Here is a 14,587-nt window from a genome sequence, read left to right as displayed (position 1 = left end):
GCCAGCCGAGGTGAAAGAACTATCCCTTCGTCCCCTCCCGGAAATGACGCAATTTGACCCTTGACTCGCCGAGAGCGCGGCGCTTTCGGGAAAGTTCTGGAACTGTGCGCGGCCCGGGAACTAGCCTAAGCTGGTTAGAGAGGGCCCGGCCACTGGGCTCAGCCCTGCGCGGGTACGGAGAGGCGGGGCTGGCGCGCGGAGCCTGCTGATTGCTGGGCCGGGGCCGCCGGGAAGGGGGAGGGAGCCGCCCGCGCACGCGGTGCCGCGGGGCGGGAGAAGAGGCGGAGGGAGGGGACCCGGGTTCATTGCTGTGTGCGCCCTGCACTCTGTCTCTCACTCGCCGCCGACAACCTGCCACGCCGCGCGCACGCCCTGCCGCCGCCCCGCAGGTACGCGGCCGCCCTGCGCCGCCTCCCCCTGACTCCAGAGACTCAGAGCAGATTTTCTTCCGCTGCGGTCCGGCCAGAGTGGGCCGGTGGGCGAGAGCCTAGACTTCCGCACGGCGCTGCAGGCAGGCCCCGGCCCGCTGGCCCAGGCCTCGCGAGTCCATGCGGTTCTCATCACGTGCGGCGCGGATCCGGGGCAGGGCGCGGTTGGAAAGGCTTGCCCAGGAGATGGCATCTGAGGGAGGGTTGTAACCTCTTAGGCCCTTTGGTGCAACCCTGTCCTGGTCGACTTCAGACCATGGGGGAGGGTGGACGGGTCCGGGAAGAAACTACTTTATACCCCGCAGTCAGCAGGATACTGCACCGCCTCTCTTGACCTTGTGGGGGGCGACCTGAAGGAAAGACACGTGTGGCCGCGCGGAGTGGGCCGGCCCGACTCCCTCAGTACTGCGGCCTTGGTGGCTGCTCTGATACAGTAGCCACGGGTGGATACATGGAGACACTTTTCTGAGCTGCTTTTTGCATCTTCAGGAATACTTTTACTCCTTGATCACTTGGATTTCCAATCCTCCTTCCTTCTACCTTGGTTTTTTGGAAGACACATTTGGAATGGGTCTGCTTTGAAGGCCGTTGTAGCGATGAAAGTTTAACTCTTCTGGCGGTAGAAGTAGGTAGTCGCTGGGGAAGGAGTTGCGAGTAAAATGGATGCTAGTGCTGATGTTATGGAGCTGCGTCGCATTTGGTCGCCAGGGCTTAATAGCTGTTGGACTAGGCCAGGCTCAGGTCTAACATTGCTTTTTCTCCTGCACAGGTGAACATGTTTGTCCAGGTCTAGTGCTAGAACTGATCATCTGCTTGTTTTCTCCCTCAGAAATGCTTCGATTACCCACAGTTCTTCGCCAGATAAGACCAGTGTCCAGGGCACTGGCTCCCCATCTCACTCGGGCTTATGCCAAAGATGTAAAATTTGGTGCAGATGCCCGAGCCTTAATGCTTCAAGGTGTAGACCTTTTAGCCGATGCTGTAGCCGTTACAATGGGGCCAAAGGTATTAGTATTTTTGTTTTATTGTAATTACAGTATTAAGGAACTGTTTTACTTATGCAAATTGTCACTGAAATATTGGACAGTACTTTTGTATCCATTTATGAAGGGACATAATTTATATTTCAGAGTTCCAAATGATTGTTTAATTTTTGAGGGTTTTTTTTGCTTAGACTTAATGTCCTTGAAACTTAAACTGCTTCACCCTGATTTTTGAAACTGCATTTTGTACATTGTGTGATGTAATTAGGTAGAAATTCATGGGTCAAGGTGGATTCTTGAGCTGGTGTAGATTAATCCTGCTTGCCTGCTTGAGTTAAATTTTGGATCCTTTCCCGGTAGTTATTGCCAAGCATAGAGGGAAGAATAGAACACCTCTGATAATGCTAGTATATGCTAGTAGGTGCTATTTTTGTGTGTGTGAATTGTAGTAAAATGTGTATAACATGAAATTTAGTTTTGTAAAGCATATAGTTCAAGACCATTAAATACATTTACATTGTTGGGCAACTATCCCGCCATCCATGTCCAGAAAATTTTTTTATCTTGGAAGATTTTAATTCTGTACCCATTAAATGATAGTTTTCCATCCATCCTCTGTACTAGTTGTACCTATTGTTTTTTCTGCTGTTCTATTCCAAGGCATATATAAACTTACAAGTCTCATTTAATAGTGAGGGATAATTTTTATTTATTATTTTGAGACAAAGTCTCAAGCTATCGCCCTGGATAGAGTGCTGTAGCATCAAAGCTCACAGTAACTTCAAACTCTTGGGCTTAAGTGATTCTCTTGCCTCAGCCTCCCGAGTAGCTGGGACTAAAGGTGCCCGCCACAACACCCAACTATTGGTTGTAGTTGTCATTGTTGTTTGGCAGGCCCAGGCTGGATTTGAACCACTAGCTCCCATGTATGTGACTAGCGCCCTCTCTGCTGAGCTACCGGTGCTGAGCAGGGATAATATTTTGAGGAAGTCTTTTAGGGTGGTGCACAGTCCAGCAACGATTAATGTAAGATTGAAGACAGTTTACTAAAGTGATCACAGCTGTATAAAATACATCATTTGTACACTTTAAGAATAGAAAGCAGCTTTAGTTCAAATCCATAAGGTTCGAATCCTGTTTGTGCCATGTTTAAGGTTTTATGTTGGATGAACCTGGAAGAGGACAGTACTTGCCTTGCTGGTTAATGTTTTAGTACATGAATTTTAAAGCACGTGACATTACTTTCAAAGGTAACAGGCACAAACCCAAGGAATGTTCTGAAATTTTATGGTTTGTCTTAGGTTCTTGTCCATTTTATAAGTTGGCAAATTTTTGTCTCTAGGATTTTTCTCTCCTGTAATAATCTTATTCCAAGTTAAGCTCTTGACAGAGATGTGAAGTTTTGTCTGTAGACTGAGAATGCAAATGAACATGCCTGGGAGTTTCATGCTGCAGGAATGACAAAAATGATAGTTTATGCTTTCAAATGGTTGCTGTATTGTGAAGAGTGCTTATTTTTTGAAATCTAAATAATTCTTAGCCTGTGTGATCCTGTCATATTTTCTTCCTCTGAAATTATAGGGAAGAACAGTGATTATTGAACAGAGTTGGGGAAGTCCCAAAGTAACAAAAGATGGTGTGACTGTTGCAAAGTCAATTGACTTAAAGGATAAATATAAAAATATTGGAGCTAAACTCGTTCAAGATGTTGCCAATAACACAAATGAAGAGGCTGGGGATGGGACCACCACTGCCACTGTGTTGGCACGGTCCATTGCCAAGGAAGGCTTCGAAAAGATTAGCAAAGGTGCTAATCCAGTGGAAATCAGGAGAGGTAGGAGTCTCTTTGTTGTCATTACATTGTTCTAATCTTCAGTGTTCCATAATAAAGCATTGATTCCTTGCACCCAAGGAGATCATCTATTATTTCAGGAAGTTGATTTTTCTCTAATTCTAACTGATAAAAAAAAAAAATCTAATTTTTTAGATTAGATTAAAAAATTAGATTTTTTTTTTTTTAAAGGCAGAGGTTTACTCTGTTGGCCTGGGTAGAGGGTTGTGGTGTGGCATCATAGCTCACAGCAACCTCAAACTCCATGGCTTAAGTGATCTTCTTGCCTCAGAGTCCTGAGTAGCTGGGACCACAGGTGCTGCCTACAATGTCAGGCTATTTTTTTTTTGTTGTTGTTTTTGTTCTATTTTTAGTAGAGTTGGAGGCTCCCTCTTGCTCAGGCTGATCTCAACTCCTGAGTTCTAGCAATCCAGCCTCCCAAAGTGCTAGTATTATAGGCAGGAGCCACCACCTCCAACTTGATCTCCTAAAAAAATCTTTAACTGGGGTTTTCCTTGAGCAGATAGCGACTGAATGCCTGACTATAGTGGGCACCGAGCTAGATGTTAAGGAGAAAAAATAGACTAAAACATGCCTGGCCCCTGCCTTGCCAAGAAGATAATAGAATATACTGTGTACCTTGAAAATAGTGAACATGTAGTGATAGAGGAGAGAGATTTTATTTTAGTTTCATAGAAAGGCTAAGCAAGAAACTAGAACGTTCAGGATATTAGAAAGCAATGTTTTCCTCAGTTTTTGTAGCATTTTTTTTTTTCCTTTTGTTTAAGATGGAGTCTCACTCTGTTGCCCCAGGCTAGGGTGCCATGGCATTGTTACAGCTGATAGCAATCTCAAACTTTTGGGCTCAAGTGATTCTCTTGCCTCTGCCTCCCAAGTAGCTAGGATTACAGGCATATGCACTATGCCTGGCTAATTTTTCTATTTTTTAGTAGAGATGAGGACTTGTTTTTGTTTAGACTAGTCTCAGACTCCTGAGCTCAAACAATCCTGCTTCGGACTCCCATAGTGCTAGGATTATAGGCAAGAGCCACTTCACTCATCCAGTGCCTTTTTTCTTTATAGTATATACCATGTTATTGGTTTGTGTTTTGTTTATTGCTTGTTTCCTCAGAACTAGGCTGCAATTTTTATTTATTTATTTTTTTGAGACAGTCTCACTTTGTCACCCTCAGTAGAGTAGGTCACAGCAACCTCAAACTTCAAGGCTCAAGCGATCCTCTTGTCTCAGCCTTCTGAGTAGCTGGGACTACAGGTGCCTTCCACAAACACCTGGCTATTTTTTAGAGACAGGGTCTTGCACTTGTTTGGCTACACTTGAATCTATGAGCTTAGACCACTGTGCGCAGTCTTTAGGCTGCAATTTAAAGATTCGATCCTGCCGGGCACCGTGGCTCACGCCTATAATCCTAGCTCTGTGGGAGGCTGAGGCAGGTAGATTGCTTGAGCTCATAATTTCAGGACCAATCAGCAAAAGTGAGACCCCCGTCTCTACTAAAAATAGAAAAACCGAGGCAAGAGGATCCAGTGAGCCCAAGAGTTAGAGAATGCTGTGAGCTATGACACCGCAATACTGTACCCAGGGCAACAGCTTAAGACTGTCTCCAAAAAAAAAACAAATAAATAAAAGATTTGGTCCTCAGGATGAGCTTCATGGCAAAGTAGACTTAGGTTCTAGTCCTGCTTTGTCATTCGTTAACTATTGGTGGAATTTCTAAATAAGTGTAGAGAATGGTATTGTCCAAACTAGGATGCTTGAGAATAAAGAGAGAGTACTATTAATAATTTTGGTACTGGCTGGGCTTGGTGGCGCACACCTGTACTCCTAGCACTCTGGGAGGCCAAGACGGTTTGATTGCTTGAGCTCAGGAGTTCCAGACCAGTCTGAGCAAGAGTGAGACCCTGTCTCTAAAAAAGTAGCCGGGCATAGTGGTGGGCACCTATAGCCCAGCTACTTAAGAGGCTGAGGCAAGAGGATCACTTATACCCAAGAGTTTGAGGTTGCTGTGAGCTATGATGCTATGGCACTCTACCCAGGAGCAACAGAGTAAGACTCTGCCTCAAAAAGAAAAAAAAACTAATAATTTTGGTATCCCAGGCTTTTTTTTTTTTTGTAGAGACAGAATCTCACTTTACTGCCTTCGGTAGAGTGCCGTGGCGTCACAAGGCTCACAGCAACCTCCAGCTCTTGGGCTTAAGTGATTCTCTTGCCTCAGCCTCCCGAGCAGCTGGGACTACAGGCGCCCGCCACAACGCCCGGCTATTTTTTTGTTGCAGTTCGGCTGGGGCTGGATTTGAACCCACCACCCTCGGTATATGGGGCTGGCGCCCTACTCACTGAACCACAGGCGCCGCCCCCAGCCATATTTTTATTGATAATATGTAAAAATACCCTATTTCATTGTTAAAGGTCCAAATGAGTACATCATGTTAAAAGTAGTTTTACTATAAACCATTAACATTAATTTGGTTATTAAGAGTATTTGGCAGTGGGTTAATTTGGTTATTAAGAGTATTTGGTAGTGGATAAAGCGCTGGCCATATACACCGAAGCTAGTGGGTTTGAACCTGGCCTGGGCCTGCTAAAATAATGACAACTGCAAAAAAAGAAAAATAGCCAGGCATTGTGGCAGGTGCCTGTAGTCACAGCTACTTGGGAAGCTGAGGCAAGAGAATCGCTTAAGCCCAAGAGTTTGAGGTTGCTGTGAACTGTAACGCCACGGCACCCTACCCAGGGCTATAGCTTGAGACGCTCTCAAAAAAAAAAAAAAAAAGAGTATTTCCCAATACCCTGTAGTGGGTTTTTTTCTTATCTCTCAAAGGAGAGCTAGTCCTATACCCAACTGAGTAAAATGAGACTTAAAATTTACTTAAAAGTGTTTTGTCATTTAATAATTGTATATTAAATTAAGGACCAGGGGCGGCGCCTGTGGCTCAGTCAGTAGGGCACCGGCCCCATATACCAAGGGTGGCGGGTTCAAACCCAGCCCTGGTCAAACTGCAACAAAAAAATACCCGGGCCTTGTGGCGGGCGCCTGTAGTCCCGGCTACTTGGGAGGCTGAGGTAAGAGAATCGCCTAAACCCAGGAGTTGGAGGTTGCTGTGAGCTGTGTGACATCACAGGACTCTACAAAGGGTGATAAAGTAAGACTCTGTCTCTCTATAATAAAATAAAATAAATAAAGGACCGGAATTTCAGATAATTAATATCTGCAGGGGTATAGCCACATGAAAGTGGTTTCACTAAAAATTACATTTAATGTTGAAAGTAGGGGAGTATTATCCATTTTGGTCCTTTTGGGGATCATTTAATGGAGATAAATGTTGACCTTGCTAGAAATAGGCAAAAATTAGAAATGATTTGTATGGAATGAGTTCAGTAGTGAGATCCTTGAAACTACATACATCTGCCTTTTTGGGATCCCATTTTTTTCTTTTTTTTTTTTTTTTTTTTTTTTGGCAACAGCCTCAAGCTGTCACCCTGGGTAGAGTGCTGTAGGATCACAGCTCAGAGCAACCTTAAACTGCTGAGCTTAAGCAATTCTCTTGCCTTAGCCTCCCAAGTAACTGGGACTACAGGTGCTGGCTATTTGTTTGCTGTTGTTGTAGTTGTCATTGTTTGGCAGGCCCCGGCTCGAACCTGCCAGCTCTGGTATATGTGGGTGGCGCTTTAGCCACTTGAGCTATAGGCGCCAAGCTGCTGGATCCCATTTTCAAAATAATTTTGGTATTGCAGGACATAATTTACTGTGTAAATTTAAAAGTAACTGTTTTTCAGTACATGCCATCCAACTCTGTGATTAGGAACAACACACTGGCACAAAATCTTTGTATAAGTTTACTATTATGGCATTAAGATGTTTATTATAAATCTCAATTTCTACCTTACACGAAAGCCATGAGAGTAAGCATTATGACATGTTCTTGCTCTAGGTGTGATGTTAGCTGTTGATGCTGTCATTGCTGAACTGAAGAAGCAGTCTAAACCTGTGACAACTCCTGAAGAAATTGCTCAGGTAAGGACTTTTCATAATTATTGTTATAATAAGGTTTTTTAAAGATAACATGATTTTCCTCCCATGATCCACCAATATCAGAAAAACAGTGCTTCCCAGTCACCAACATTAGAAACATTTTGTTATTTTATAGTATCGTGACATTTGCTAGGAAAAATACAGTGGAGTCAGCATTCTTTTACTGTTTTGATTAAAAGAATTGTATGTTTGGTATTTATTCTTCAAAACAATGTAGCCAAATAATGAATTGAACTGATAATTTCACTAAAACTTCTATCCCTTTATTTCCTCCCTCTCCCGGATGGAAATATCAGTTTAAAAGTTATTAGGGAAAAGGAAGGAAATTGACTGAGGGACACTAGCTTTACCTTTTAATTTTGATGAGTAACTTGATTATTTCAGGTTGCTACAATTTCTGCAAATGGAGACAAAGAAATTGGCAGCATCATTTCTGATGCAATGAAAAAGGTTGGAAGAAAAGGTGTCATCACAGTAAAGGCAAGTGTTTTTAATGATAGCTTCAGTGAGGCATCTGGTTATCAAAACTGAATTTTCTAAATAGGAAAATCCAATCTATGTATGTTTCAAATAGAGTACATTATTTTTTGCTATTTTGTGTGTAATCTTACTTAGCACCTGTATATAGTAGTGTAAATTTTATGTAAATTTGTACCCTTGGCTTCCTGGAATGAATCCATACTAAACTTAATGATACTGTCATCTAGCACTAAGGTTATCCAAATATCCATTTTGAGGTTTTTGCAGGCGTGGGTTGGAATGCCCTGGAGCATTTGCATACTCTGGTCTAAATCATTTATGACCAGTGGGGTATATTTTTATAAAATCTGACCTGCAATTTCAAGTTTTTTGTTTCTTCATTGAAGTTTGTTCTCTTGATGCTTTGACTTTGAATAGGATGGAAAAACACTGAATGATGAATTAGAAATTATTGAAGGCATGAAATTTGATCGAGGCTATATTTCTCCATACTTTATTAACACATCAAAAGGTAAGAGGAAATCACTAAGTGAAATTTTAAAAATGCACTTTGCTAGTATATGTCAAACTATAGGTATTAGTCGGTGTCTTCTAAGAAATAAATTTGTATATTCCAAGGGGGAAAGAAGTGTATTGAAATCTTGGTTTAGCTTTTCATTTGAGTAAATTGCAGTCATTTTCTTGGCTATTTTAAAAATTTGCTTTGAAATTATCACTGTTTTTGCAGGTCAGAAATGTGAATTCCAGGATGCCTATGTTCTATTAAGTGAAAAGAAAATTTCTAGTGTTCAGTCAATTGTACCTGCTCTTGAAATTGCCAATGCTCACCGTAAGCCCTTGGTCATAATTGCTGAAGATGTTGATGGAGAAGCTCTAAGCACACTCGTTTTGAATAGGTAATGAGCAGTAGTATTTGATGGTTTATATTTCTGGGTAAAAAACAGAATTTGTATCAATATTTTCAGTTTCCACTATGTACCTTACAGTTGATCCACTTGTGTCTTATCTGGAATATTACAATACAAATGTGTTGTATGCATCATCATGATTCTCAATCTTGAATGGGACCCCAGAATCCTTAATAATTTGTGCAGTTTTCTCGTAAGATAGACGAACTTAATATGTGGGTACCCTTCTATTTTTTATAAGTGCTTATGACAGTTGTTTTGAAGTTACATGACTAATTTATGATCTTGATGTTCTTGGGTTCTTATAAATAAGATTTTTCTGGTAAAAAATACTTAAAGAGGGCTTCACCTGTGGCTCAATGGAGTAGGGCACTGGCCCCCTATGCTGGAGGTGGCAAGTTCAAACCCAGCCCCAGCCAAAAACTGCAAAAAAAATAAAAATAAAGAATGTAGTTTTGCCTAGAACATATGAATAAACAACGGCCGTTTTTAAAACCCCACATCTAAGTATATTTAGCAATTGGGTATTTTACATAGTTGATTAAATGTTTACCAAACAGTCTGAAATAGAAAAAGCAGCACTCAAAAAAGTGAAATCTATTTGTTTTATTTAAATCTACTCCCCCCCTTTTTTTTTCTTCGAGACAGTCTCAAGCTATCGCCCTGTGTAGAGTGCCCTGGCATCATAGGTCACAGCAACCTCAAACTCCTGGGCTCAAGCAATTCTCTTGCCTCAGCCTCTCAAGTAGCTGGGACTACAGGCGCCCACCATAACACCTGGCTATTTTTTGGTTGTAGTTATTGTTGTTTGGCAGGCCCAGGCTGGATTCTAACCTGCCAGCTGAGGTGTATGTGGCTGGTACCCTAGCCGCTGAGCTGCAGGTGCAGAGCCTAAGTCTACATTTTAATCTACATATTTAATTTTAGTTTAAACTTTTAAGACAGGCAACGTTATAGGTAAATAGCAATCTTTAGGAATGGATTATCAGAAGCAAAACTTTACAATTTTGTTATAATGGAAATGTACGGATGAAAACAGCAAGTATTTTTAAGGTACTCAGATATGGACAAGTATAGATGAATTGAAAACAGCCCTTAGTGTATCAAATCTTTTCTGTCTTAATTTGATCAAAAGTTGTTAGGAAGCAATAGAGAAAAGGGGTGGGGATCCTAAGTAATCTTAGTCATACCAGAACTTGTGGGAATTGATTAGCAAGATATTTTTATTAAATATAAATCTTACCAACTCTTCTTAACAGGCTAAAAGTTGGTCTTCAAGTTGTAGCAGTCAAAGCTCCAGGTTTTGGTGATAATAGAAAGAACCAGCTTAAAGACATGGCTATTGCTACTGGTGGTGCAGTAAGTAAAATTAATGTTAAAAAAACTGTTGTGATATTGGTTTGTTGAATATTGTTTATACTTCCAGGCTTAAATTTTATAGGTAGAATTTTTGTTTTTACAATCAGATACTACTACCATCTGTTTCTGTCAGATATTTGGGAAATGTAGGTTAGATTAAGATCTCTTTCATCTCTAACTTCCTATGAATGTGATCTGAGACTCTTAGAATTTTTATTGTTTCATTTAAATTCTATCTAGGACCCTAAAAAAATCTGGAAGGGAAGAAGGGAACAGCAAAGAAGAAAAATAATTACTTCACAGCATTTGAGGGAAGGATAAGAACAAAAGGGGGGAGGGGATCTTTAAACAATTTTTGTAGAATCAACAAAAAGAGGTGGATTTGTGATCTACCAAGTCTTTGCCAAAGATTAGATCAAGGGAGATGGAATGCAGTATATTGCTGCAAGTAAGGAAGAATTTACAAATATACTTCTCAAAAGTAGTTAATTTTCTGGGCAGTGCCGGTGGCTCAATGAAAAGGGCGCTGGCCACATGTACCGAGGGTGGCAGGTTCTAACCTGACCCCTGTCAAACTGTAATAAAAAAATAGCCAGGCATTGTGGCAGGCGCCTGTAGTCCCAGCTACTCAGGAGGCTGAGGCAAGAGAATCGCCTAAGACCAAGAGCTGGAGGCTTCTGTGAGGTGTGACACCATGGCACTCCACTGAGGGTGACAAAGTGAGACTGTGTAAAAAAAAAAAGACTTACTGATTCAATATATTTGCAGTTTTGAAAGAGAATATATAAGAAGGAAGATAGGAGGGCGGTGCCTGTGGCTCAAAGGAGTAGGGTGCCGGCCCCGTATGCCAGAGGTGGCAGGTTCAAACCCAGCCCTGGCCAGAAACTTCAAAAAAAAAAAAGGAAAGAAAGAAGATAGGACTTAAAAAAGTTTAGTCCTTTAATCTAGTCCTAGTGCTACCAATAAGTGTGACCCTAGGTGCTTTCTTAAGTAAGGCCAATACTAATGGAGTTGGAGATGTAATGAAAGACTGTATTCTTATTCTGGAGTAACTGGAATCTTAAAATCCCTCCTTTTAAAGAACCATATTTCATCATGTTTCTCTTGTCAAAACACCTACATAATGTATTAATAAATTTGGTTTAATGAAAGAAACTGTAACCTACCACTGGTTCACTTTTTAAATGTTTTTGCAGGTGTTTGGAGAAGAGGGGTTGACCCTAAATCTTGAAGATGTTCAGCCTCATGACTTAGGAAAAATTGGAGAGGTCATTGTGACCAAAGATGATACCATGCTCTTGAAAGGAAAAGGTGACAAGGCTCAAATTGAAAAACGTATTCAAGAAATTGTTGAGCAGTTGGAGATTACATCTAGTGAATATGAAAAGGAAAAACTGAATGAACGTCTGGCAAAACTTTCAGATGGAGTAGCTGTGCTGAAGGTAAAGTTTATTGTTTTGAATAAGCTCCTTGGGTTCTGAGCCCAAGAATGATTTTGTTTTTGTAGTACCATAGAACTAAACAAATACTTGGGAAATAAACTTCATTTTGGAAATATTTTGCTAAAACTTCTAAGGGAAGTTGCTGTGGGAAAAGAGATTTTTTTGTGTGTTTTTTTTTTTTTTGGCCGGGGATGGGTTTGAACCCGCCACCTCCGGCATATGGGACCGGCGCCCTACTCCTTGAGCCACAGGCGCTGCCCAAGAGATGTTTTTTTATTGGGACTAGAAAGTCAGTCTGGACAGTTTAGAACCTCCCTTTTGTGGGGTATTAAATTCACTTTCTCAGCTATTTAATCATGGAATCACAATAAAATAAGCTTCCCTTAAAAACTTTTCTGAGGGCGGCGCCTGTGGCTCAGTGAGTAGGGTGCCGGCCCCATATGCCAAGGGTGGCGGGTTCAAACCCAGCCCCGGCCAAACTACAACAAAAATATAGCCGGGTGCTATGGCGGGCGCCTGTAGTCCCAGCTACTCGGGAGGCTGAGGCAAGAGAATCGCTTAAGCCCATGAGTTGGAGGTTGCTGTGAGCTGTGTGAGGCCACGGCACTCTACCGAGGGCCATAAAGTGAGACTCTGTCTCTACAAAAAAAAAAAAAACTTTTCTGAGACAGTTTGACTATGTCACCTTTGCTATAGTACCATGGTGTCACAGCTCACAGCAACCTCCAACTCTTGGACTTAAGCCATTCTCTTGCCTCAGTCTCCCAAGAAGCTGGGACTACAGGCACCCACCAAAACACCCAACTATTCTTTGTCTCAGTTGCCATTGTTGTTTGCCTGGGCTGGGTTCAAATGTGCCACCTTTGGTGAATGTGGCTGTCGCCATAACCACTGTGCTAAGGGCACCGAGCCTTAAAAAAAAACAACTTAATAATTCTGTGTATTTTGAGTACAAGTGATTGTGTAATCAAATCAGGGTAATGGATAATCCATCACCTGGAATATTTTTGCATTGGAAAAAGCAAGCTTTTTTACAGGATTGCTTTTTCAGTAAACTAGGCAGTCAGCATCTTGAATGGTAGGGACCATATTAACTGGAATTTTTTTTTTTATTCAGGTTGGTGGAACAAGTGATGTTGAAGTAAATGAAAAGAAAGACAGAGTTACAGATGCTCTTAATGCCACAAGAGCTGCTGTTGAAGAAGGCATTGTTCTTGGAGGGGGTTGTGCTCTGCTTCGGTGCATTCCAGCCTTGGACTCATTAACTCCAGCTAATGAAGATCAAAAAATTGGTAAAAAAAAAAACTCATTATCTTTCAAATGAGTTTATTTGTGGCATGATTGTAATCTTTCACTTAGAATAATATTGCTGCCCCCTATATGAAACAACAAATCACAATCCCCTGAATAACAAAAGTAAGATGGTGCTGGGCAGCGCCTGTGGCTCAGTTGGTAGGGCGCCTGCCCTGTATACTGAGGGTGGCGGGTTCAAACCCGGCCTTGGCCGAACTGCAGCAAAAAAATAGCCAGGCACTGTAGTGGGCGCCTGTAGTCCCAGCTACTCTGGAGGCTGAAGCAAGAGAATCGCTTAAGCCCAGGAGTTGTAGGTTGCTGTGAGCTGTGTGATGCCACGGCACTCTACCGAGGGTGATAAAATGAGACTATCTCTACGAAAAAAAAAAAAGGTAGGATGGTGCTAATGTTAGCGCGGGGTGGTTGTGATATTTACAAATGAAAGTAAGAATAAATTTGCTGAAACTTGTTTTCTTTTTAGGTATAGAAATTATTAAAAGAACACTCAAAATTCCTGCAATGACCATCGCTAAGAATGCAGGTGTTGAAGGATCTTTGATAGTGGAGAAAATAATGCAAAGTTCTGCAGAAGTTGGTTATGATGCTATGATTGGAGATTTTGTGAATATGGTGGAAAAAGGAATCATTGATCCAACAAAGGTAAATAGTTTAACATTTTCTAAAACTTGTTTCAACAACTTTTTCTAAGACATGAAATTTTCATTAAGCCTATACATATTTTATTAAGGGAAAAGTAATATTTCATAAATTTTTTTCTAGGTTGTAAGAACTGCTTTACTGGATGCTGCTGGGGTAGCTTCTCTGTTAACTACAGCAGAAGTTGTAGTCACAGAACTTCCTAAAGAAGAGAAGGACCCTGGAATGGGTGCAATGGGTGGCATGGGAGGTGGTATGGGAGGTGGCATGTTCTGATTCCTAGAATAGTGCTTTGCCATTAATGAACTGTGACAGGAAGCTAAAGACAGTGTTCCTCACCAATAACTTCAGAGAAGTCAGTTGAAGAAAGTGAAGAAAAGGCTGGCTGATGTTTAAGAAAATCACTATAACCATCAGTTACTGGTTTCAGTTGACAAATATAATGGTTTACTGCTGTCATCCATTGTCCATGCCTACAGATAATTTATTTTGTATTTTTGAATAAAAAGACATTTGTACATTCCTGATACTGGGTGCAAGAGCCATGTACCAGTGTACTGCTTTCGACTTAAATCACTGAGGCATTTTTACTATTATTCTGTTAAAATCAGAATTTGAGTGCTTGCCATCACCAGATGAAAAGTTAAGAAGCAGCCTTTCTGTGGAGAGTAAGAATAATTGTGTACAAAGTAGAGAAATATCCAATTATGTGACATCCTTTGTGTAATAAAAATTTGTTTAAAGTTAATTGTGTATTTACATGATCTAAAAGATAGGAGAAATGAAAGCAAACTGAAGAGGGGGGCAGGGCTGACAGTGTAAAACATACTACCTATATAGTATTTTCGTCTCTTTGTTGCTGACTGAATCACATTATTATGTTGGTAACTGGGGGAATTTTCTTTTTGAGACAGTCTGTCACCCCAGGGTAGTGTGGTGGAGTGTCATAGCTCACAGTAACCTCAAACTTCAGAGCTAAAGCAATCCACTCAGCTCAGCTTCTCAGAGAGCTAGGATTATAGGTGTGAGCCACTGTACCTGGCCTTGGGGGAAATTTTTACAGATACCAATCACCTTGGTAAAATCTATAGGAATAATTTTGAGTATATGGAGGCCTGGTCATATGAAAAGGCAACCTGTCATTGTTTGTTTTT

The 14,587-nt window shown here is 41.2% G+C and overlaps 1 protein-coding gene across 3 annotated transcripts; it reads left to right on the top strand.

Annotated features, from left to right (window-relative positions):
• Nucleotides 1-37: 37 nt before the first annotated feature.
• HSPD1 (heat shock protein family D (Hsp60) member 1) lies at nt 38-14,181 on the top strand. Of its 3 annotated transcripts, none has more exons than XM_053597495.1 (12): nt 38-172; nt 1,258-1,433; nt 2,993-3,245; nt 7,194-7,276; nt 7,679-7,774; nt 8,192-8,285; nt 8,502-8,670; nt 9,942-10,041; nt 11,238-11,483; nt 12,601-12,775; nt 13,258-13,436; nt 13,557-14,181. In XM_053597495.1, the coding sequence occupies exons 2-12, from the start codon at nt 1,260-1,262 to the stop codon at nt 13,707-13,709; spliced, it is 1,722 nt and encodes a 573-aa protein (XP_053453470.1). In that variant the 5' UTR covers nt 38-172; nt 1,258-1,259; the 3' UTR covers nt 13,710-14,181. The 3 variants fall into 3 exon arrangements, with proteins under 3 accessions (XP_053453470.1, XP_053453469.1, XP_053453468.1); XM_053597494.1 differs by having other exon boundaries at nt 128-389; XM_053597493.1 differs by lacking the exon at nt 38-172 and adding an exon at nt 541-564.
• Nucleotides 14,182-14,587: the final 406 nt, after the last annotated feature.

Source organism: Nycticebus coucang, chromosome 7 (assembly GCF_027406575.1).
Source record: "Nycticebus coucang isolate mNycCou1 chromosome 7, mNycCou1.pri, whole genome shotgun sequence".
In the NCBI taxonomy this organism is placed as follows: Eukaryota; Metazoa; Chordata; class Mammalia; order Primates; family Lorisidae; genus Nycticebus; species Nycticebus coucang.
Note: the sequence above shows the minus strand (reverse complement) of the source record. Positions and strands in the feature narration are given on the sequence as shown.

Bases quoted from the DNA above. Each gene is read 5' to 3' on its own strand.
- HSPD1 (XM_053597493.1), top strand. The intron at 1,434-2,992 runs GTATTAGTATTT...CTGAAATTATAG, and splicing joins CCGTTACAATGGGGCCAAAG to GGAAGAACAGTGATTATTGA. The intron at 8,671-9,941 runs GTAATGAGCAGT...TCTTCTTAACAG, and splicing joins AGCACACTCGTTTTGAATAG to GCTAAAAGTTGGTCTTCAAG.